Source organism: Epinephelus lanceolatus, chromosome 21 (assembly GCF_041903045.1).
Source record: "Epinephelus lanceolatus isolate andai-2023 chromosome 21, ASM4190304v1, whole genome shotgun sequence".
Lineage (NCBI taxonomy): Eukaryota > Metazoa > Chordata > Actinopteri > Perciformes > Serranidae > Epinephelus > Epinephelus lanceolatus.
The window spans coordinates 33,697,791-33,723,800 of record NC_135754.1 but is presented as its reverse complement, the minus strand read 5'-3'; the positions used below and the strand labels follow the sequence as shown (position 1 = coordinate 33,723,800).

Here is a 26,010-nt window from a genome sequence, read left to right as displayed (position 1 = left end):
ATTTTGTCAGGCTGCTACTTCCAAAGTCAAGAATGAATCTTGAGTCCTGCCATCATCCGTCTCTCGCTGCCACCACCACAAACACAAACAAAACATATATATTAAATATCTACACTGGGAAACAGAAATTGATGAGAGCGTCACTGCCGAGAATTGAGGAGAGCAGCATAAGAAGAGACTGAGTCAGAGATCTATTCTAGGAGATGTTCCTGTAACACAATCTGTGTGTCTGCAGTTATGTTCTCACCTTCCTTCCTGCACTGAGTGATGCTAGACTCTGTCTTTGCTTGGTACGCCCTGTCCATTCAGTCATCCACCAGATACTGCATGTGCACGGTAGATCACACACCTACAGTTAATGACCTGTGGCTGTCACAGTGCACACACACAGAGACATACACACACATATAGAGCCACATGTTGCAAATAAAGACCTCATAGATCAAAAGCAGAGGAGGAAAGGAAGTAAGTGTAGATCACTAACAGATGCAGTCTGTTGTGGCTTCTAATCTGAGCTTCCACATCTCAATATGTCATGTTGCTTTGCAGTCTGCTGATGGAAAGTCTTTTTCTCTAGCTTGCAGGCTTCTCAGCCTTGTTATGAATTAATCAGATGCTTCTGATGCACGGGAGCCACGGGCTTGTTTACAGAGATGTCTTACCTACAGGGAAAATCTGATGTGCTGCGGATGAAGCTTCAGTGTGATTTTTTTCTGGTGCAGTTAAATCTGGCTGTCTCCAGTTGTTTTCCATCAGACTGTAGTTGTTAGCCTCCTCACTTTAATCGCACTGAAACTGAACTAGTTTGATAAACGTCTTACTCTTATTGACCGACTGCCAGTAAACTGCGCAAAGTGAGTCATACAGTGGGTTTTTTTTTCTGTTTTTAGGTCATTGCACCACCACCACCACCAAACTGTCTGGTGATGCCTTTCATTTTTCTTATTATCTTGTTGCCTTATTATAGATTTTACCTTTGTGCAGCAAAGTAAACACACAAGGTTGAAGACAGCAGTCGTCTCTTGAGTCAGTATTGAATAAAAGACAACCTATTATTCAGTGATATTGATTATAAATCAGAAAAAATACAGCAACAACAGACAAAGCAGGTCCCTCTAAAGTATCGATTAACTGTCACCTTACATTCATTGTCCCTCGTGGAGGGTATAAACAAAGTATCACTACTGAAAGATCAACATGAAGTCCCCCTAGGATGTCCAGCAAAGTTTTTAATCTAGTTAAATACAGTGGAGGAAAAAGTACGAAAAGCTTCTACTCAAACTATTCTACAGTGTAAAAATACTAAAGTACCAAAAATAGAAGTACTTATTATTCAAAATGGCACATTCTGTATTCATCTTATTACCAATCCTATTACTTTACACTATTGGGTAGCTTTTCTTTTTTTTTTTTTTTTAGTAATTGTTTTTATTGGATTTTCCATAAACACATCCACCAAAAAAAGAAAAGATTAAAAAAAGAGAAAAGAATCTATAACCCAACCTAACATAACCCAGCATACACTCATGCTTTCACACGCACACACGCACACACACACACACACACACACACACACACACACACACACACAGGGGGAGTGGGATACAAATAATAGATTTAAAAAAAAAAAAAGATATACACATAAGAGAAATTCGATTGGAGTCGTCCTCAAGGACACATAGTTATATCGTCCATATTAAGAAAACACAAAAACAAGAGAGATCAAATGCCAGTCAACAACGAACTGCAGGCCTAGGTGCAATCAGTTTAAAGGGAAATTTCGGTTTATTTCAACCTGTCTCCTATCGTCCTAAATTTGTTTCAAGTGACTAGTGACATAAAAATAATAGTTAGCATGTTAGCTGTTAGCCTAGATACAGCCGGGGCGCATAGTAGCGTCAGACCTGTTAAAACGTAAGTGAACAGGCAAACTTCAAGTGCAAAGTTAGTCCACTAAACAAGACCGCCTCATATCGTGAGGATAAATGTCAGAGAACATATAGAAAACGACATGTAAACATGTTGTCTTACCTTACCGGTGTGCTGCCATGTTTGTTTACCATCTAGCTCTGCTTTCCAAAGCGTGGCCGAAATATCGTGAGAACAAGCAGCGATCTCAAACTATCAGTTAGTACAGCATTGATTTCCCTCTCCCAAACCTTCTTGATACCAAAAACAGAAACAGAGTCCTTAGAGAAAAAATTTAGTGATGAGCTTCTTGCTCTCTGGTGGAAGAGAGAGCAATTCCAAAAAATTATGACTTTCACCAGTATTCTCAAAGTTAGGGATATTTTCTCTCACAAAATGCCGAAGTTGCATATAATGAAAAAAATGAGAATGACATTAATGACACATTTCACGTCACCCAGAAGACAGATGGGCAGGAGCTCCGGGCGCTCACAGCACAGTGGGGAAACCAAACACTGGTCATGTATACAAACTGCCCACACTGGGATGACCCAGAGCTGGTTGAAAATCAGCAAAATGTCCCTTTAGATGTTTTCATTTGGTCTCACTGCTCTGATCAGCGTTGATTTCAGCTTCAGAAGGCAGCTGTTTTAATGGGAAAGGCTTGGCACAGCTTTGTCAGACTTTTGTCTACAGCTTGTTTCTGCTGCCCTCGTGTGGTCAGAAAAATCAGTTCTTGCAGCTTTAAATATTTAGGTGGCTTCTTTAGTAGGAACCAAAGGATTTGGGGCTGAGTACCAGAGACAGAAGAGGAATTTCAAAGTATTGACAGACAAATAATTGTGTAATCAGTGTTGGATTTGGTCTTTTTATGAGAATTGTTTATTGTACACTACAACGTCAGCCTCGTCCTTTAATCAAAACTGAAGCATCAACATGTCTCACTGTAAAATCTTTAATTTCTGTTCCCTAGTGGAAGGTAACAGTCCTCTCTTTGCTTGTGTTTTTTGTGCCATGCCTTCCTGGCCTCCTTGCCTCCCTCATCCCAACACTCTCCTCATCTCACTGTACGTTGCTTTGATCTTCCCAGATGTGCCTTTTTTTTACTTCTAATCATTTGCTGACACAGTCGTTCTTTCGGAGCAGCCATCCTGGCAGCTTCATTTCCTGCCTCTCCCCACTCTTCACCTTTTTTCCTCTCTTTCACAACCCCTCCTTCAGTAGCTCTCTGTTGTCTTCACTTCCTTTATCACATTTTTTTTCTTCAATTTTCTCATCTGCCTCAAATATACTTTTCACAAGCGTCTCAGCACGTGGCGTGTACAGGTGCAGCATACTAATAGGATGTGATGTTAGTGTGGCGTGTGCATGTGTGTTCTCCGCCTGCTGCCACATGTGTTTAATACATGTATGGGGGTCTGCGCTAAGCGGTAAAGCTTTCAAGGGCCATGTGTTGGTGATGCTAATCGCCGAGATGCTCTGTTCATTAGCTTCAGGGAGGCACAAGGTCAGCAGTAGCAGCAAGGACACATAGAGGAGTCTAATTGATGTCTATGAGAGCATGAAGCAGCGGATATTGTAGCCAGCAGTTCAGTGCTGGGACAGTTTGATATATTCGTGTATTCAGAGTGAGGATGAAGCTCGATACTCAGTGTTTTAATACCCTGACAGCTGCCACTCAGTGCATTGGGCATGAAATGCAAAATCCATCTCCTCATCTGCCGCTTGGATTCGCTCCCATGGTACCCACTGTGAGTTCCTGACAGGTTTGGAGACAGTCAGACGCTGCTCATCGGGAGGTCTGGCTTGTGCCCTCGTACTGTAGATGGCTGATGGTCCAGGAGCAGGAGAGCAGGAGGAGGTGACAATCAGTGTGTTTGGTTTGTCTCTACAGAGGGAGAGCTGAACTGTCAGGGGCTGTTTGGAAGTGAAGTGTCCTCACACATTGGAGATTACAACAGTTGAGTTTGCCAGATCTTGTTCGGGGAGTAATGATGCAGACTTGAACGTTTAATACCAGATAGTGCAACATTCATTTTGTACTTTTAAGGGAAAATTACTTTCTCTTGTCACATTGTTGAATGGATTTAGTTTTGGTTCCTGTTCACACAAATTACAGTAACATAATTTCTTACCTACTTTGCATGAAGAAATCTGTAGCCATTACCGGTGAGCGCTGTGAATAATATCTTCTACACCAGTGTGTATGTAATTTTATGCGCAAATATTCACATATATAATGAGTCAGTAGATTTTCTGAAAGCAGTCCCGCTTATTGACTGGCCTAATAAACTCAGAGATGTCAAAGGGATTCCTTCCAGGGTATAAATATAATCAGGGTTTCCCCACACATTAATTTTTTTGTCTGCCAATGCACAACGCTCGATTTCTTAGAACAGCAGCGCTCTCGTGTTTGTGTTGTCTGTCATTTCTCAAACCTACTTTAGACCAGTGGTTCCCAACTGGTCCAGCCATGGGGTCCAGATTGCTCCTTAGTCATTAGTTCAAGGTGCACACAGTTTAATCTATCAAGCGTCATCCCTTTTTTTTTTTTTTTTTTTTAAAGATTATTTTTGTGGGCTTTTTGCCTTTACTGACAGGACAGTGGGGCGCCGGCACTATCTACTACGCTACCGACGCCCCTATCCATCATCATCCTTGCGTTTAGCCATGTCGTAAAGCTAGTTTGCTGTCTATTAGTCACTCAGTCTACAGCAGGACACAGCACTTCAAAATAAAAGCTTGTGCCAGAAATTTGCTGTACTTCAAAATAAAGTGCATTTTTCACAAACTTGATATGTTTACGAGTCACTTGCGCTCCATTCAGAATGAACTTTTGGATCGCGACCCATCAGTTGGGAACCAGCACGTGCACCCTGCCTTCCAGTGCTGGCTCTAACCTGGATAACGGCAGCAACAGAAAGTTTGCTATCAGTCACTTGTGGGTCGCTGTGGCTCAGAAGGTAGAGTGGGTCATCCACTAATCAGAAGATCAGCGAGTCAATCTCCGGCTCCTCCAGTCAAGATACAGAACTCCAATTTGCTCCCATTGGCTTTTACATCGGTGTGTGAGTGCGTGTGAATGGTTACTGAGTAGCAGGCAGCACCATGTACAGTATAATAGCCTCAGGCACCAGTGTGTGAATGTATGTGTGAATGGGTGAATGTGACATGAATGTGTGAATATGTAGTGCAAAATGCAAGTGAGTGGTTGGAGAGCTAGAAGAGCACCATACAAGTGCAGTCCATTAACCATTCACCTCTGCAGCAGCTGCTCTTATAATCCATGGATCTGATCTGAGCAGATCAACTTGGATCGATATAAACACAAACTGATCGACTGATGTCGGTGAAGATTCTCAGTCATCCAGGTCATGGCATCGTAAGTGCTATATCGTAGGCAACTAGACTTGCTTGCATTTCTTGAAGACTTTCGCCTCTCATCCAAGCAGCCCGATGGTCGTTCCAGCTTGACGTAGATGGCTAGCATCAAGCTGGAACGACCATCGTTAAACAGAGGGGATGGCTTACGACACTACTTATCACCCACCTACAATGCAGTCTTGGGATCCCTCCCCAGATGACTTCACACCCTTTCAACCCTGGTCCCACCTGACCGTAACGACTCACATGGTGGCAAGGTGGGTCCTTAACGACTCTAGCTGATGTTTTAATATTGCCTCAAGTTATACATTACCCCCCCAGATGGAAGCCACACAGATGGTTTGAGTTTGACTGGCCAGGTTTTGAGATACCTAGTTTTTGGAAATGCAGTTTTATCAGTGCTGTGAGCACCACAAACAAACTGTTTCATAACAGCTGAAATGAAAACGTTGGCTGTTCTCTGGTTAATGTGCTCTCTGCAGCTGCTGTCTGTGTTCTGCCAAAGATTTTTTATGAGTGAAAATACCCATCACTCTGTAACACCACAGTACGACCGTCAATGGACTGTTTTTTTTTTTTTTTTTTATTCTTTAGTTCAACAGGGACCAACAGTGGAGAAATAATCAGCTGATCGCCTCACATCAATCTAAAAGTTAAATTTAGATTCAGGACTTTCAGCATTTGGAGTAAGTAACTCCTGACGTACAGCAGATTACAGCTGTTAATTTAATTTGTCAGATTCATTTAATTAACGCAGGTTGTAAACATCAATCAGGCTGCCACTAAACACCGTCGTGTTTCTGTTTCTCAGCCAACAAAAGGCGATCAGACAGTTGTGTTTATTTCAGCCTTCAGTTACTCACAAATGTTGAAAAGGTAGATTCTGATCTGTTAAGTGGATTCACGTGGACACTGCAGACTGACGGCCTTTGTTGACGCTCATGGCCACACATGGCCTGTATACACTGTTACATATTTTCCACAGAAAAAAGTATAAGATGCAGGAAAACACTCAACAACACTCAGTGTCGACAGTTGGTGTGAACAATGGTCGTTGTTATCCGTCTCTTTCCTCTCGCACTAAACCTTAAGACACACGTCACAATAATCAGAGCTCAAGGTGAAAGTTTTTGTGTGGAAGCATCTTGTCTTCACTTCCTGTCACTTCAACACCGAGCGCTGCTGCTACAGTGTGTACCTGAAACAGTAAGTCCTCCATGTTCTTGTTATTTCCTCTCTTTCTCTGTCTCTCGCCTTCTCACCTCACCTCTCCTCTGTTCTCACTTTTCCTCCCGTTTTTTTCTCCACAGCTCTAAATTTGTATGCTGCTGTCTGTCAAGTCAAACTTTATTTATTTGCATCTTACCTGCTCTGCTCTACCTTTGTCTTTACTGAAACTAACATCCCTGCACTCTTGCTGCATGTGTCCCAAAGTTTTAATAATCACGATATAACCAATTACCCAAAACTGCACGTCAGTACAGAGCCATTGCCCCACATCCTCTCCAACATGGCTGTGCTGTAGACAGGTATCTGCTCATAATTTGAGGTGACAAATAAATATAGTGTAGATATTATTTTGTATCTCTTTGATTTGCAAACTCCATAATGGTTCTAATTATTCCATTTACATCCAAATTTACGCTGTGCTTTATTGCCCGAAGTTGCAAATATCTAAAGTGGTCCTGGTTGTTTGAAAACCCCTTTTCTATCTCCTTAATCAGTCTGTTGATTTGGCCTGTGTGTTATTTCTACAATCAATTTTAAAATAAGAGAAGAAGGTGTTGTAAAGGCTAAGATGGCTGTAGATGACTGAATTATTATTTTTGGTTTTGCAACTTCACAGTTTTTAAGGCAAGAAACCCAGGTGAAAACATGTACTGGTCAGTTTTGAGATATTCAAGGTGATATCTCTCAGTTTTTCCCCTGGTGTCTCTAATTTTTGTCTATAATTGTTTGGAATTTAACAACACATATATTTAAAGGCCATTTTTCTCATTCTCTGAGACAAAAAGCTAAACTTCAGTAGCACTTACTCGGGCTGTAAATCACTGGTTTCATCATGGTACGATATCATATCGATTCTTTGGACAACGATACAATATTTGCCAATATTACAAAGTCTGCCACGATTTTGATACGATGCAATTTATGGGCCTGCGATCGATATGAGAAGATATCATATGATCATATAACATGATCGATTAGAGAAGAAGCTTCAACCCCTTTCTTTTTTGCTTTTGGTCATAAAAGACAAAATCAACACATAAATAATGTAAAAAAAAAAAAAAAAAGCTGCTTAAGGGCAGTAAAGTTTACTTTAAACTTTAAACAGCCATAAAACAACAAGATCATTTAACAAAGATAAATAAAAAACAACAAGATCATTTAACAAAGATAAATAATTCAGCTCGGTAATAACTGTCAAGATTCAGAGACATGTCAATTGTTTTTTTTGCTAGTGACCCATTATTAGCTAAACCATGTTTATATTGCATAAATTAGCCTAGCGGCTAGCAGACTTTCCTCCATTCATAACTCAACAAATTATTTGTACTTTTTCTTACTCAACATTGTTTAAAGTCACTGCATCAGAAGAGCTTGGTTTAATTTCAGTCTGCATGCACATTTTTTCAGATGTTACACTATTCACCTGGGCTGTCTCCCCTTAAAAAGATTGCTTTGTTGACGTATGTAGTAGAGCTGAACACATTATTTGGTTAATGGATTAACTGATCAACTGAAGAAAATCAGCAACTTTTTGATAATTGACTAATAATTTAAATATTTTTAAAGAAAACCTCGGTTACAGATTCTCATAAGATTGTCTGCTTGTCTTCATCTTACATGTTGTAAACTGGAAATCTCTATGTTTGGACCGTTGCAACCTGATGATCATGATCACCTTTAGAGCCTTAGGAGACTGTGAAACGCAGCGTTTTCCACTGTGGTCTCACATTTTAAGAGGCCAAACTATTAATCTGAAAAATAATCATGCTGCTGGTATTTTGTCGTGTAAGTTTTTGTTGGTCCTGGCAAAGCTTGCTGAGTTTGCTCTTTCTCTGCACCGTGTCTGCTTTACATTCATGAAGTGGTTCGCCTGAAGCTGCTCAGTATAATCACTGTGTTTCACTGCCTGAATTAGCATCACGAGCATTTTCACAACAACTAGGGGTCAAGTGTGTTGCTCTACGGTTATTTTTAAAAGGAGCAACTTATTTGTTTTCTCCATGCACTGATTTCAGCTGCTGGTGTCAGGGTTTGGACTGGCCACCATTAAAGGGACAGTTCACCCCAAAATCAAAAATACATATTTTCCCTCTTACCTGTAGTGCTGTTTATCAGTCTTGATTGTTTTGGTGTGAGTTGCAGAGTGATATAACTCTTTCTATCCAACTACACTCTCCAACCGTATCACCGCGCAGGAGGAAGCCTGCATATACTGCCAGCTCACTTAGCACCACTGAGCTAGCTAACGTTACAGCTCGTTATGAGCACGAGCCTCTCGTCCATGAGTCGATGCCATCTAGTTTCGTTATACGGGAGAGAAGGCAGACATGTCTACGGCCGATATCTCCAACACTCTGCAGACTTTAGGGCGAACTGTCCTGTTAAGTTTCTGTTTTACTGAACTTAAGGCAAGAACAGATTTCTGGTAATAATACCAACACTAAACATTTGTTGAGATTTCGCTATACTAGTATATTTGCTATTTTATATATTTCCTTTTTAATTTCCTTGAGCATTTTTTTTTTGGAAATGAAGAGGGGAATACAGTCATGAAAATAAGGACAAACTGTTTTTTTTAAACAAAAACGTACAACTTTATGTGAATAAAAGTTTCCAAAAGGCTCTAAAACTCTTCTAACAAGCACAGACTACATGTGCAGCGGCAACATAGATGACATAAACATCAATGCAAATGTAGAAAACAATAAGGATTAAAACTAATAATTATTTTCAATATCAGTTTCATTGATTAATTTGTCTTTAAAATGTCAAAAAAAAAATGCAAATTGTCCAAAATGATGTTTTAATTGCTTTTTTTGGTCCAACCAAATGTCCATAAACAAGAGATGTTGAATTTACAGTGATTGAAAACAAAATTTAACATTAAAGAGCTGCAACCAGCAAATTTTTGGCATTTTTGCTTAAATGTGCTCGCCAGTGAAAGGGAACGTAAAAGCCAACCCCAGATTTATATGCTATATTTGAGGGGGTTTTTTTGGCGCTGTGTCTCTTCATTGCCTGCTGTTTATGGTCTGGCGCTTGGTTGCCACCTTTTTTATAAAGCCACAGCCTCACTTGGGGGGACACGCCCATAAACGTGTACAAAAAATGAAAATAAAATTAGAAAACACAGGCAAAGGGCGGAGTCTCTGCAGAAAAATACACCGCCACCTTATATATAATAATAAAATACATTTTTGTCTTTTAAATTTTAGAGATGAATCGTCTACTTATTTCAAGACTAAAAACAACATCTGCCAGTGTGTCCTGGAATAATTGTGTCCATGATTTATGTTACAGTATCTCTGAGGAGCCAGTGCTGTCATATAAGTAGTAAAATGATCTATTGATGATGGTCATGATTATTTCCTTTTAGAAAAGTGTCTCTCTGGCCTGTTGGTTCATCCTCACACTCCTCCCCTCCTCATCCATTCTGACCTTGTTCTGCTTCTATTTGTTTGCCCTCCCTCCCCAAACACACACACACACACACACAACCATTGCACCCTCCGTCTTAACACCAGGCTGGATCCCAAACACAGAGGAGGTGCTAATAATAATGCTGCCAAGATGTGTGTCTGGTTAAGTGTGTGTACAGTGTGTGTGCGTGTGTGTGTGTGTGTGTGTTGGAGTGTAACTGATTGTGATGGATGAGGGGCAGTGCGGCTTCCAGCAGATGCAGGCTGTCTGTCTGATAGTGCATCTGTTTGTCTCTCTGCTTGGTGTGTGTTTGTCTGTGTGCTTTCATGTGTTTGTTTCCTGCAAGTGTTGTTTGTATTTATCCCCTGAAAATGTGTGTGTGTGTGTGTTTTTGTGCAAATAGATTATCTCCTAATCTTGAGACAGTCCAATCTCCACACAGGCTTGAAATTAAGACTTTATTGGAATAGTGTTTGGAGCTCTAAAGCTCTAAATTACAGAAAGTGTTGCTAAGTGTCCACATTAAATAATCCTGTTTAATAACCTGTTCTTTTCTTTGTTTGCTGAGCTCATTACTATTGGCGATAAAAACTTCAGAGAATATTACTGGACGCACTTCAATGCTTCAGTGGATTTCTGAAGTGCCAGGGAGGTAAATAGTTTTGTGATTTCACTGAGGAGTTTCTCTTCTCATGGTGCGGCCCTGTGTGGTTTTGATTCGGGCTTTGGATCTGAATCAAGGCTGACTGATTCATTCAGCTCTCTGATTGAAATCTTTCTGTTTCTGCAAGGCTTTTATTGTGTTTGCGATATTTCCTCTCATACGGGATTGTTCCTTCTTTCATTGTCTGTCTGATTGTCTGAGAGTGGGTGCGTGTGTGTGTCTCTGAGCGGGTGTGTGTGTGTCTGATTCTCCGATGAGTCATTCAACATTTTCACAAAGACCCAAAGTAATGGAACATTCTGTGTTGGCTCTGCTGACGGGAATAGCATCGAGGTAGACGGCTGTGTGGCTGTAAAAGTTTTATTTGATGGCTGTGTTTTTCTTTATTGCTTCCCTTCTGTTCCTCCAGCCCACTGTCCACCTTTGCTGCAACTCTGGGTACACTGCAGGACCAAAACTATGTGGACAACCACACATTACACACATACTCACCAGCCACTTTATTAGGTACACCTGTTTAACTGCTTGTTAACGCAAATAGCTAATCAGCCAATCACGTGGCAGCAACTCAATGCATTTAGTCACGTAGACATGGTGAAGACGAGCTGCTGAAGTTCAAACTGAGCATCAGAATGATGAAGAAAGGTGATTTAAGTGACTTTGAACGTGGCATGGTTGTTGGTGCCAGACGGGCTGCTCTGAGTATTTACTGGGATTTTCAGCACAACCATCTCTAGGGTTTACAGAGGATGGTCCCAAAAAGAGAAAATATCCAGTGAGCCAAAATGCCTTGTTGATGCCAGAGGTCAGAGGAGAATGGCCAGACTGGTTCAAGATGATAGAAAGGCAACAGGAAGTCAAATAACCACTGGTTACAACCAAGGTCTGCAGAAGACCATCTCTGATCCAACAACACCTTGTCCAACCTTGAAGCAGATGGGCTACAGCAGCAGAAGACCACACCAGGTGCCACTCCTGTCAGCTAACAACAGGAAACTGAGGCTACAATTCACACGGGTTTTCTCACTAAAACTGGACAATAGAAGATTGGAAAAACCACATTCAGATGGAAGCATGGATCCATCCTGCCTTGTATCAACAGTTCAGGCTGCTGCTGGTGGTGTAATGGTGTGGGGGAGATTTTCTTAGTACCAACTGAGCATGGTTTAAACACCACAGCCTACCTGAGTATTGTTGCTGACTGTGTCCATCCCTTTATGACCACAGTGTACCCATCGTTCACTGTACTCCAATGGCCTCCACAGTCACCAGATCTCAGTCCAATAGAGCACCTTTGGGATGTGGTGGAACGGGAGAGTCTCATCATAGATGTGCAGCCGACAAATCTGCAGCAACTGTGTGATGTCATCATGTCAATATGGACCAACATCTCTGAGGAATGTTTCCAGCACCTTGTTGAATCTATGACACTAAGAATTCTGAAGGCAAAAGGGGTCCAACGCAGTACTAGTAAGGTGTGCGTAATAAAGTGGCCGGTGAATGTATGTCTTTGTAATGCACCTCATTCTAAACAGAATGCATTAATCTGCAGCTATAACCCCCTCAACACTTCTGCGAAGACCTCTCCAAGATTTTGAAACCTGGCTGCAGGGATTTGCTCCCATTTGGCCACAAGAGCATTAGTGAGCATTCCAGTTCATCCCAGTTGTTGACTCTGTGCAGACCAGCCAAGTTTTTCCACACCTAACTCAGAAAACCATTTCTTTATGGAGTTGGCTTGCCACTTACTTGACTAGTGGAGCACAGTTCTTCTCCAGTGCTTTCTGTCTTGGGCGGCTTCACCTATCGACCTCAAGCCCTGATGCTGTAAAGTCATTGTGGTTGTTTTTGTAGTCATTGTTATCCCACCACGCCCACCATGTTTCACCAGAGCGCTTTTAGCCAGCTTGATTCCCGGTTACTGCCCACCATACATCGCCCCGTTTGGCAATCTCATACTTTGCCTTTTTCAACTCCCACAGTGAGGATCAGGGGTCGGACTTGTGGCAGACAGCTGGCTTGTGCATGGGGCCATTGTCATGCTGAAACAGGACAGCCTTTGCCAGACTGTTGCACAAGTTGGTGCTATTGTGTAAAATATAATTATGTGCTCTAGCTGAGGAGAAATACGTCCACATTTTGGGTGATTTGCTTATTTGCTCTCTTTCCAAAAGCAAGTTGGAATGATTGGTGAATGTCATGTTGTAGTGTGGAGCTGGAATCAGGACGCAGCAAGCCTGGCTCTTTTTTAAAGTGATAAATAGAATCTACCAGCACGTCAAACGCTCACTAATTGACCTTGTTGTTTGATCCGTGAATAACAGAAATATAAAAACTATTTGATGTTTTACAGGCAGATAAGTTTTGTACATATTTCTTAACGAACAGCCGTGTGCAGCATTGTGTTGTCACGGTACCAAAATTGGGACCCACGGTACGATACCAGTGCAAGTATCACGGTTCTGAGTAGTATCAGGATACCACAGCAAAAATGAGGCAGATGTGCCTTTTGTCATTTATAAAAAGATAAATCACTTTTCTATAATACATCAATGATATTTCAATGGAATAAATTACTTATTGACTTATTCATACTTCAAAAACAGCATCAATAAGTGATGAACACTGGAAAACAAACCACTGCAGCAGCATATTGAGTGCCAGGTGGCCAGTGCGCGCCGTTATTGGACAGCGCATGGACAATAACCCTCTTGTGATTGGACTTTGAACTTATCCCACAGTAGTGGCACAGTGAGGTACCATAGTACTACAGTACTCCAACATTATGGTATCATATGTACCGTGGTGTTTTAGTACCACGGTCTACCGTTGGTACCAGTATACCGTGCAACACCAGTGCAGCATCACAGAATCTAACTGAATCTGACAACCTGTGCTACAGCTGAGTGATGGCTGTAACCTCCACTTGCCACGTGCGTAAGGCAATAAGGCCTTTGCATGCAGTACCCCACATGCAAAGTCAAGGTAATGTGTGCTTTAGATAATTTGTATTATTTAAATGAAAGTTAACTTATGTAGGACAGCTTTACTTCTTTATTAGGGAAGCGCGGTATTATATGACCGGTGTAGCTATTTAGCTAGTCGTCCAAAGTCTCATGTGGACTTTTGTAAACACCCCTGAGTGCATGATGAGTCATCAAACATTTGAAACCACTTTATCTGGTTTTACAGAAGGGGAAAAGACGGGGATTTTAATGAAGAAAAATCGGATATATTTGGCATATAACTAGAGATAAATGATAACACAGGGACACAGGATTAAAATTGAGGAATGAATGTTTCATTTAACCAGGTCTTTAAATGGAGCAAAGGTGCACAGGGATGTCCACATGCTTTTAGCTTTTGTAATGTATCTGTATATCCATTTAGACATCAATCTTTTTTTCCCCGAGTCATCATTCGCTGTAATCTCGCTGCTTCTCGCACTTTTGTAGCCCTCTGCTCTTATATGCTAATCACTTCTCTCTGTAGGATTGTTGTGAGAGTGCAGGATACTTCTCTCCACTCCTGTCTCCCTCTAATCTCTGATGTCAGCATAATACTTTGAGAGAATTCCACACTTGCACAACTTTACTCTTCACAACACGTCATGTCAAACTTGCTTGTCACTGGCAGCTTTGCGGATGAAACAGGAAGCCTAATCATGTTCGTCAGAAGCTGTGACGGACCCCTCTGCATTTCCATTCATGTTTCTCTCACTGCTCTCCTGCTAGCTGGCCTACATACAGGCATCACTGTCGCACACACGCTTTCACACTCTCTTTTTGCTCGCGCTGTCTCTTCCCATCATGCTACATTCATCTCTCCTCCTCTTCCTCAGTCCTTGTCTCACCGTCTCTTGCCCCATTCTTGGATTTTATTCATCACGTTGTGCACGTTCCTTCCTGTCTTACTCTCTCTGGCTCTCCATGTTCCCCTCCTCTTTTCTGTGAGACTTTATCCACCCTGACAGTGTTGGTGTTTTCCGCATCACTGCATCTGCTGTTGCAGTAGCTTTTGCAGTTTAAGCAAATCACACTGAGCACTTTGGTTTGACCTGTATAGAGACATAACAAAAGGGCTACTTAAAGAGGTGGACAGTCTGTTTGATAATCAATTTTTAGAAGAAATTTCCAGAATGGATGCTTTACCCAAACTGTCTTGATGTGGGAAAGCTGTACTATCTCCCAAAAACATCCTGGATGGCTAAAATGAACGGGAAGACCCTGCTGAAGCTGAACAGGTGTTTCCGAAAAGTACAGTATTCTTTGATCATTAATACCAATGCTCTCTTCACGTGACGGTTGATGTAAAATGGGAAAATAAAAACAAACACATGCACATGAAAGAAAATGATTGTGCAATCGCATTGCTCAGTTTCTGGTTTTCATTACCCTCACCTCACCTTTTACCAGGGTCTCAGACCATAATAACCTTGTTAGGGCTCTGGCTTGTTGACAGTCATCTTAAGGAAAGGCCAGGTGATGCAGATTTCAAAGCTTCATAAATACTTTGACTCCTGAAACCTTGTCCCGTCAATCAGCAGCCATGGGCTCCTCTAAACAGCTGCCTAGCACTCTGAAAACTAAAATAACTGATGCTCACAAAGCAGGAGGAGACTATTAGAAGATAGCAAAGTGTTTTCAGGGAGCTGTTCAACAATTAACAGGTGGAGGTCTGGAAGACCAAGAAAGCTTTCTGAGAGAGCTGCTCGTAGGATTGTTAGAAAGGTAAATCAAAACCCTTGTTTGACCGCAAAAGACCTGCAGGAAGATTCATCAGACTCTGGAGTGGTGGTGCACTGTCCTACTGTGCAGACACACCTGTACAAATATGATCTTCATGGAAGAGTCATTAGAAGAAAACCTTCCCTGTGTCCTCACCACTAAATTCAGCATCAGAAGTTTACACAGGAACATCTGAACAAGTCTGATACTTTTTGGAAACAAGTCATGTGGACTGATGGAGTTAAAATACAACTTTAATGAAAAGAACACCTGTCCAACTGTTAAACACGGGGGTGGATGGATCATGCTTTGGGCTTGTGTTGCAGCCAGTGGCACAGGAATATTTCACAGGTAGAGGGAAGAATGGATTCAGTTACATTCCAGCGGATTCTGGAAGCAGCAAATGTAAAAAAGCTGAAGATGAAGAGAGGATGGCTTCTACAATAGAACAACGATCCATAATACACCTCGAAATCACCAACTGACTACCTCAAGAGGAGCAAGCTGAAGGTTTAATCGAGGCCCTCACAGTCCCCTGACCTAAACATGATTGAAAATCTGTGGATAGACCTCAAAAGAGCAGTGCATGAGGACGGCCCAAGAATCTCACAGAACTAAAAGCCTTTGCAATGAGGAGTGGGTGAAAATCCTCCAAAAAACAAGAACTGAAAGACTCTCAGCTGGTTATAAAAAGCGTCTAGAAGCTGTGGCACTTGGAAAGAGGGCGCTATTAACTACTGTCCATGCAGGGGGCCCAAACTTTTGCTTCAGGCCCTTTTCCTTTTTTGTTATTTTGAAACTATAAAAGATTGAAATTAAAAAGTAATCTTGCTTAAAATATTGAAGACGTGTCATCTTTAACTTCATGCCTTTTGGAGATCAGTTTATCTGTGTGTGTGTGTGTTCCACGTTTCTCTCCTCACTGACTTGGTCAATCCATGTGAAATTTGGCACAGTGGTAGAGGGTCATGGGAGGATGCGAATGAAGCAATATTACATCAATTGGCCAAAGGGGGGCGCTATAGCAACCAATTGAAATTGCAAACTTTGAATGGGCATATCTCATGCCCCGTATGTCGTAGAGACATGAAACTTTGCACAGAGATGCCTCTCCTCATGAGGAACACATTTGCCTCAAGAACCCATAACTTCCGGTTATATAGATTTTCCGCCATTTTGAATTTTTGGAAAAACACTTCAAATGGATCTCTTCCTAGGAAGTTTGAGCGATCTGCATGAAACTGGGTGAACATAATCTAGGGACCAATATCTAAAGTTCCCTCTTGGCAAAAGTTGGAAAACTTACTAAAACTGAGCTTCTATAAGGCAATGAATATTGCGGAGGGCGTGGCTCATCACATAAAGGTGTATAACATCTCAAGGGTTTCACCCATCACCACGCAACTTTGTAGGCATATGACCACACATAATCTGAGGGGACCCCTCCATTATTGACCCCATCAAACAAAATGGGGGCGCTAGAGAGCTCATTTCTTATCTAGGCCTAACCGCCATATGGATTTTTACTAAACATGGTAGATATGTAGAACAGGACGCCTCAAGGTGACTGGAGAAATTTAACTCTAATTGGCAACTGGGTGGCGCTATAACAACAGAAAAATGCTTAAAAATGGCTAAAATGCGACCGATCACTGTGGCTCCCCCTGTGGACCAATGTTGTTGTTTTTTGTCTAATTTTTGGTATGACTAAGTCACGGTATGGTATGCTGTACTCAATGGGTATGGACTAGTACATAAGTATTCACCATTCATAAAAATTTGACCAATGTTGCCTAAACTTTTGCATGCAACTGCATTCATCTGTCATTATGTCTCTGCATTGAATGCACTTGGTTTCATCCATATAAACAACACTATTAACTTTAATGGTCAACATTCAGAGACCAGATGATGATTCTCTGCATAATTTATCATGGTTAGAACAAAGAGTGAATCTCACAGGTCTGACAGCAGCAAAACAACTGCTCCTTATATGTTATCAGAAAGACGTTGGTTACTTTCATGGTTGGATGTTGTTTATTCAGAACAAAGAGCAGCGAGACAACATGTAGTGGAGGCAGAACGTCTTTTAATTTAGTCTGAAGAGGCAGAAAAAGTACACACTTAATACTCCTTTGGTCTTTTAATACTTTGTTCTGAGATGCCCTTCAGTATAACTCACTCTGCTCTCTGTTTTTCTGCCTCTCTGCAGCTCTCACCGACCGACAAGAGTTTGGAGTTTGACAGAGACTTTCGCATCAGGCACTACGCAGGAGATGTGGTGTAAGTGTCTTAAGGTTTTATTTATTCAGGAAAAGCTTTTACCGGTGATTCATGCTCCTTTTCCCACATTTGTACATTTTTACATATTCATGCCTCAGAGCTGCCTACTGAAACCACAGGCTTGTACTTTTGGCCGCTTCAGGAGCAGATGGGAGTTTGGGTTCCTGAATGAAACTCGACGGTTGTTTGGAGATGTGGGAGCACCACTCATTCACACTCTATGACTAGATGTTGGCCAAATATTCTTTTCATATCCCAGATCTATTCAACCCACTGTATATGAATATTTGCCACCATGCAGTTACTTTCTGAGAAGGAATACATCACTCCTTTGACCCTTTAGTTTATGTACAGTAATGTTTTAGGTCAATTATTATAAATATAAAAACACATATGGGGAACTTCTGTTTCTCTGCACAGATAAAACTGCCATCTGTTCAGACTCCAGGCTCAAAGAATAGGTAGATTTCTGAGGTTTTATATCCACATGCAAAACTTATTAAACCAATATCAGTCACCCACAGTGTGAGAACACAGCACACTTTATCATAGCTCTTAAATACCTACAGGAGCGCCCGCGATCCCATTTGCTTATCTATTTTTAAATGCCGGTAGAATTGCAACCAAATAAGATAGAGCAATAATTCTTTTTGCATATAAAACCAGAGGAGTTACACTAACATATCATGCATTTGTTGTGTCCCAGAGCACACAAAATATGTGTAAAATATATATATATCCATACATATTAATAAAATTTGGGATTTAAGGGTTGTATTGATGTAAAGCACATTAAATTGCTCCAAAAATGGCACTACAGCATGTAAAAATGTAAAGATGTGCTCTGGCAGACTTGTCCTATGGTAGGTCATAAAGGGCTAAAGGGATAGTTCAGAGTTTTTGAAGTAGGGTTGTATGGGGTATCCATAGAGAATAAATTACTAACAGTAGATTTTAGTCCACACGCCTTCAGTTTGAAGAAGTAGGCTTGAGAAAAACAGTGATTCAGCATTGTTGATCACAGGAGCTGCTGGTCAACACTGCCTCGACCAATATTTTTTTTTTTGCTATTGTGTGACCTTTGCTTTTGAAAGAGTTAGTTCAGATTCACCAAAGTCACACAATAGTGCAAACTAAATAATTCATTTGAATTTTCTGCAAACAGAATGCACAACACTTAATAACCCATGTAGATTCCTCTTGATCAGTGTGAATGAGGAATAATTGAAAGATTATTTCATGCACATTCATTTCTTGATAATTCCCCTCATGAGAAGAGTTTTACTCAGCCTGGGTGCTAATTTAAAGCAGGCACACAGGCGTGATGAATCATTGGACTAAAAAAGATCCCATTGTAATCTGCAGTCGTGAAATAAAACAACTGAAATACATCAAAAATAACCCTCTGTTTGGAACAGCCAGCAATTTGCCCCTGCTTCACATTCAAAACATAAGGACGCAGAAACACACACACTTGCATGCACACACACACACACACTGTGCACACTCGAACATTTAAATGACATCTTCATTGCCTGACGTCCCCCAAAATGACAGCAGCACTTTCCAATCCCCAAAGTGTGTGGACACCATTCAAATGAATAAATCACACACGCTAAGCCCCCAAAAAGTGCAGGGAAACGTGTTGAGCCCATTTGTGAGGGCTAAGTGTCTGCCACCCAGGGGAGGGCTCAGGCAGAGGAGCCTGACTGGCAGGCCTGATTGATCCCTGAGCCACTTAGACCAGGCAGGAGGCAGAGTGCCGCACACATCTCCCAGCATGCCGCTGAACAGTGCTGCTATTTATAGCGGGTTCATCACTTAACAGCTCACATTAAATTCAAGTGTATATTGACACGGGCTGTAAGGATGGGCTTATATTTAGATCAAACCACAGTTTATACAACCAGTGCCCACTTTATTAGGTACACCTGCTCAATATGGCTTGATTGACTGAACTCAATGCATCAAAGTGTGCAGACCTGGTCAGGAGATTCAGCTGTTGTTCAGACCGAAGATCAGAATGGAGAATAAATGAGATGTAAATGACTTTGATGATGAGGTGGTTAAAGTATCTCGGAAACCGCTGATGTACTCAAACAACCCTGCGTGAGTAGATCAGCAAGGCTCCATCCTGCCTGTGATTCAGTGTGGGGGACATCTTCTTGGCACAACCTTAAAGGATTACTTTGATTTTTTTTTTTAACCCTGGACTCTATTTTGCCATATTTTTGTGTCCAAGTGACTGCTCAGAGCAACTTTTTTGAAATTAGTATTGAGCGAGGGGGTAAACAGGCTGCAATGGAACCACTCAGGGCTGCACGTCCACATAAAGTGCTTGTTTTTGCCACTGACAGGCTCAGTTTATCATTCTCAGTGTCTGGCAACTTTGTGGAAAGGATCCCTACAGTGATAGTCCGTTTTGTTAAAGAGTAAGACCCTTTTTGTTCAACCCTTTTGTTCGCTATCGCCAAACCCACCAGACTTCATTTAAATAAACAGTAATTTTATAATCGTAACGCACACTTCTTTTAGAGGCGACAGAAGCAAAATAAAACTTGCAAAAACAGTCTTGGTTTGCCTTTCCACTGTTCCAACAATCTCCAACAGTGGTCGGGTTAAAATAAACCCCTAATTCACCCAGTTAGATGTGAAAATACGCTGACTCTATACGTGCTAAAATTCCTGATTATTTGAATGGAGTCTGGTGAGTTTGGCGATGGCGATTTCGGGGCTGTTTCTGGTTGAACAAACAGGATCTTACTCTTTAACACAAAGCTCTGTCTCTGTAGGGATCCTTTCCATTAAGTTGTCACACACTTAGAATAACAATCTGAGCCTGCCTGTGGCAAAAACAAGCACTTTTATGGGATGTACATTGACGTATGTGACCCCAAGAGATGCACCAATCCAGCTTTTTCAGTTTCAATCCCGATCCCGATGCTGTGGCTTTGAGTATCAGCCGATACTGATCCGATACTATGGTTGACCTAAAAAGCTATATACCTTTACATGTAGAACAGAAAAGACTAGAGGCATCAGGCATTGATGACTACACAGTTCTTTCCTAAGATAAAATGAGACCAGATCAAACAGATTAATGCAATGATGAACTATTTATTTTTAACAAAAATATCCAACTGTGCAACAGCAGTTGAAATGGTGTGAAATATCTCCACACAGCAGATTCTCTCTTTCACTCCATGACGTATGACGTAACTCGTGTTGCAATAGATTTAAAGGGAAAGGATCGCCTCAGTTATAGGCTGCATTTTCCAATACCTGATCCATCTATTTTGATGATATCAGGGCCGATATTCGATCCAGATATCGGATCGGTGCATCCCTATGTGCCCCATGTGGTTTCATTGTAGCCTGTGTCGCAGCTGCTACTGTATCTGCAGCCCTCTCACTCACCACCGGATCAGTTTCAAAACCTGCTGTTCGCATTAGTTACAAAAAAACATGGAAAACAGGGTCCAGATTGAAAAATACCGAAGTACTGATACTGAGCGTGGTTTGAATGCCTCAGCCTGAGTATCGTTGGTTGCCATGTGCATCCTTTGTGTTCACAGTCTGCCCATCTTCTAGTGGCTGCGTCCAGCAGGATAAAGCACCATCTCAAAACACACTCTTAACTCAATCTACGTCTACCAATGACAATGGGTTCATGCTACTCCAGTGGCCTCCACAGACGCCAGATCTCTAATAAAGCAGCACTTTTACAATGTGGGGGAGCGGGAGATTCACTGCATGAATGTGCAGCTGACAGATCTGCATCGACTGCTCGATGCTGTCACGTCAACACGAAGCAGCACCTTGTTGTATCCATGCTGCAAAGAATTCAGACTGTTCTGGGGCCAGTGTCAGAGCAGTGCATCTAATAAAGTGGCCACTGAGTGTAAATTGGTAGTTGCAGGATAATTCAGACTTATCCGTAAGTAAAGGTTAAAGTAATCATGTAGTTATGATGCTACCAGCTAACAACAGTAAGCAGCAAAGTATGTGCATTTACCTTCCTCCCTCTCTTCACAGGTACTCAGTGGTGGGTTTTATTGATAAGAACAAAGACACTCTGTTCCAGGATTTCAAGAGACTGCTATACAACAGGTAACACACACACACACACACACACACACACACACACTCACACAGAGTAATACACACCTCTTCAATCACCTCCACACACTGTATTCACTGTACTCCTTGCAGCACTTTGATTACATGACACCCCTCCAGACAGAACAGCACAGGACTAGTACAGCTAATCTCCTCTCAGCCGGCTCTCATCCTCCTCCTCTCCTCCAACCCTCTGGCGCTTTTCCTCTGCTGAATATAAATGTGAGGTCTAGTAATTCCCGACCTGTCTAATGTGCATTTTATGATGCTCTTCACTCAGGTCAAAAGCAACACGTTTGGATAGCATCCAAATGTGTTTTAACGTGGGTCCTAATGACCTAATGGAAACACCTTTTCCTGGTTTAGTGTATCCAGAGTCTAAAGTGAAATACAAATTGTGCAAGGTAGCAGTCTTGTGCCCTCAAACCTCCTACGATCCTGTGTTCTCATATGAGGACATTACACGTTGGGATTGCTTGACCTAAAACTTCACTCTGCTTAACTCAGACCTGTTGTCCTTGTCAGTGGACACTTTATTGCTCCATCTAGTTTTAGCAAAAGCACAGCATGCTAATCCATTTAAAAACAAGATGATGGCTATCTCTGCCAAGTCAGTCTGCAGCTGATCCTGACACAAACTCAGGGACAAAACCTGAACAAATTTGATGGCTGAAACTTGTTTATTTATGTTTTATAATGTTTGTTGTTTGATATGGAATAATGATTTTTACCAATTTTAGCAACAGTAACAAGATAAAACTGTCATTTAGTCAAAATTGAAGATAATTACGAGCACGGCTGTTCACAGCTTTCAATTTCCAATAGTCAACCACTGACATGTTCATCACGTCTCGTCTCATCGATGAAAATAAAACATCGATTTCGTAGGGCTGGGCGATGTGGCCTAAAAAAAAAATCTCCGATTTTTTCACAACAAATCCGATTCACGATTTAAATCGATTTTCCCCCTCTACTTAAAATCAATTTTCAGAGAAATATCTGCGGCCTGGTAGCATGTACCTGGGCTCCAAAACTTTCAGCATGTGAATAAACCCCGGCTTTTCCACGGTAAATATGGGCACCATATCTCTTGCAAGATACATCGCGACTGCATCCGTGATCGCTTTCCACCGGGCCGGCAGTGTTTCCCCTACCATTATATTGCCCCGGGACGCATTTTCCTGAGTCCGAGACAATTATAACCGAGCCTGGCCCGAACCTGCAGCACGGCACCGAACACACACACACACGTCTATGTAGAGGAGCCTGTGTTGCATTCAGGTGTTGTCACGTAGATAACAAATTCAAGCACTTGAATGGGGATATTTTCATAGGGAGCAACACCTCTCCCACTCGGCAGCATGCCTCTGTTTGAGGTGCTGCAGTAAATTGGTAGTACTGCTACCTTGGGGAGCAACAGCCTACAAACACACTTTGCAGCGGGGTGCTGTTTATTCTGTGTCTGACGCCACAAAACCGAACTCCTTCCCTTTCTTGGGAACGAGTTCTTCCTCGCTCGGTGCCATGATGTTTGTGTATCAAGTGCGTGGGGGGGAGGGGTGAGCCTACTCTGAACTACGGGAGCCCAGCGGGGAGCGTCAGTGGCGGATGTTAAAGAGAAACTCGATTTTCATTAAAACAAATCGACCTAAACTACAAATTCGAATTAATCGATAAAATCGATTTATCGCCCAGCCCTACGATTTCATCTTAGTTTTAATTATCAAGATCTGTTTTTAGCTCGTCATGGTCTTGTTTTTGTCATGGAAAAAAGGTGGTTTTTGGTTTACACACTTGTGACTATTTAAAATAAATTCATTGTTCCCACATGAGGACATCATTTTCTCCAAAACCTACTCACTGTTCAAAAACAATGCTTCATTTTTTACACTTATCAGGTCCTTCTCATCCCAAATAGCCAGGACAAATAAAAATTCACATCAAACAAAAGCTGGGGTCTCAAGAGGTTAAAATGTTTGTACTTGAAAACTTGGAACAAACCTCTTTCACAATGCCTGATGAATGTTAGATGGCCAAAACCACAAAATTGTGCCCAGTAGTCATTTAAGTGTTGTTATGTCTACTTACACACCTGTATCTTTCTTGTTTCCAGTTCTAACCCAGTACTGAAGGGGATGTGGCCCGAGGGCAAACTGAGCATCACTGAGGTCACCAAACGACCACTGACAGCTGCAACGCTCTTTAAAAACTCCATGATCTCGTTGGTGGAGAACCTGGCCTCCAAGGTAAGGAGTCAGGACGGATAAACCGTTTGACAAGCATTGCATCCAAGGCTGTAGTTCAGGCTGAACAAATTTAAGCAATTATTTTCCAACTTCCAAATTCTGAAATAGCTTTCATGGAGCCTCAGAGATTCTCTGCACAGGGTCTTGCATGTTGAATTCATGTTAGATACATGTCCAGTGGTTAACACACTGTCTCCCTCTGTAGGAACCCTACTATGTTCGCTGCATTAAACCCAACGATGTCAAGTCCCCTCTACTCTTCGAGCAGGAGCGCTGCCGTCACCAGGTGGAGTACCTCGGGCTGCTGGAGAACGTCAGAGTGCGGCGTGCTGGCTTCGCCTACAGACAGACGTACCCTCGCTTTCTACAGAGGTACCCACAACATAATAATCACTTAGAACCATGTGATAAACCTAGTTTTAATTAGTTATATCTTGCTCCTCCTGAACCTTTTCAATTATTACATGTCAGGTTGCAAGAACGCGTACATCCACTCATGGAAGAGGGGCTTGTGACAGCAAGAGACACAAGGATTAATGGCGTCCTCGCTGTAACGTTAGCTCGCTCCGTGGTGCTAGATGAGCTAGCAGTAGTAGCGTGCCTTCCTCTGCGTGAAGATGTAGTTCATCAGAAAGACAATAGTTCCTACATGAAACTGCTCACAACAAGGTCTGTGGATTATCTTGAGTAACCAGGTCATGGTTTCTGGAAAGAGACTTTGATGTTGAGGTTTTTTTAGCTGTAATTTTGTTGGCAATTTGAGCACCACAAGCTGAGTGCCATCTAGTTCCATTATATTGGAGAGAAGGCAGACAACTCTTCAGCTGAGATCTCCAACACTCACTCACACCAAAACAATCTAGATTGGTAAACAGCACTACAGGTAAGAGGAAAAGAGTGTATTTTTGATTTTGGGGTGAACTGTCCACTAACTGTCCACTAAGTCATGCCTTTGAATAACTATTACCCAAATTCTAGGCATATTTCGTAACATCAGGGTTGTGATTTGAAGGTTAAATGTTTGCTCATGGCACTATCTTTAAAATCTGGCCAGCAGAAGTGATGAGGTAACACTCCTTCCCTCACCTCACAGGCTCTGGACAAACATGCTGAATCCCTGAAGCCGTGCAGTGGGCAGCCATGAAGGATATTACTTGACATTTCCTAACTGTGGGGTGTAAATGTTTGTTGTGTAACCCCCATCAGCTCGCATCTAATCTAATCCTGCAGCTCATCAGTTACATCTCCAGCAGCCATTCAAAAAGATAATCTTTTAATTATCATCTTTTTTTTTTTTTTTGCACTCGCTTTTGTCAGTTTCCTACGAGCGTAATATTTTTGTCCTCTGACCTTGATTAAAAGCAGGCTGGATTATAATTACTAGAGAGAGTTATTGTTGTTAAACATTTAATGTGCTGCAAACATTAGTCTGTTTTTAATGTGGTAAAGTAGCGAACAGCTACTAGTCAATGACCTGCATTAATAACTCATGTTTTATTCATGTGGAAGCATAAACACTTGACATAACAAGTCTGTTTACATCACAATTAGCTCTCATTTGCTTGCAAGCAGAGTACTGATTATAGACCTCGGAGGCTGATACCAAGACTGATATTTAAGAGCTTAAAAATCTGATATTTTGGGCCAGTACATATATATAAAAAAAATAACAGAAACATGTAACATTAACTAAGGATTCCATATATTTGACCCATTTTTGTACAGTATTTGACATGACATTGTACATTGAAAAAACAGCAAACACACCTGTAAACTTTAAACCAAATTATTAGCATGCAGATAAATGGTGTGCGATTAAAAGATAAGATTCAAATCTAAAAAAAGGCAAATTTATTAATACAGCTCATTTCATAATTAAAGACAATTCAAGGTGCTTTACATAATGCATTTAGACAAACAGGAAATACAGCAAAAAACATTAGGACAGACAGCATGCAGAAGAAATGAATAGGATTAGAAACACAAGGTAGATCAAGATCTAAGTGCCAGGTGGGTAAAGAGTTTCCAG

General features: G+C 41.5%; 1 protein-coding gene across 1 annotated transcript in view; it reads left to right on the top strand.

Moving 5' to 3' along the window:
• The window catches only part of myo1d (myosin 1D), a 192,329-nt gene that overhangs the window by 63,895 nt on the left and 102,424 nt on the right, over positions 1-26,010 (top strand). The window contains exons 12-15 of the mRNA XM_033611683.2: positions 17,546-17,616; positions 21,652-21,726; positions 23,849-23,981; positions 24,187-24,353. Coding sequence (XP_033467574.1) covers positions 17,546-17,616; positions 21,652-21,726; positions 23,849-23,981; positions 24,187-24,353 — 446 coding nt within the window. The remainder of the gene's footprint in view (positions 1-17,545; positions 17,617-21,651; positions 21,727-23,848; positions 23,982-24,186; positions 24,354-26,010) is intronic.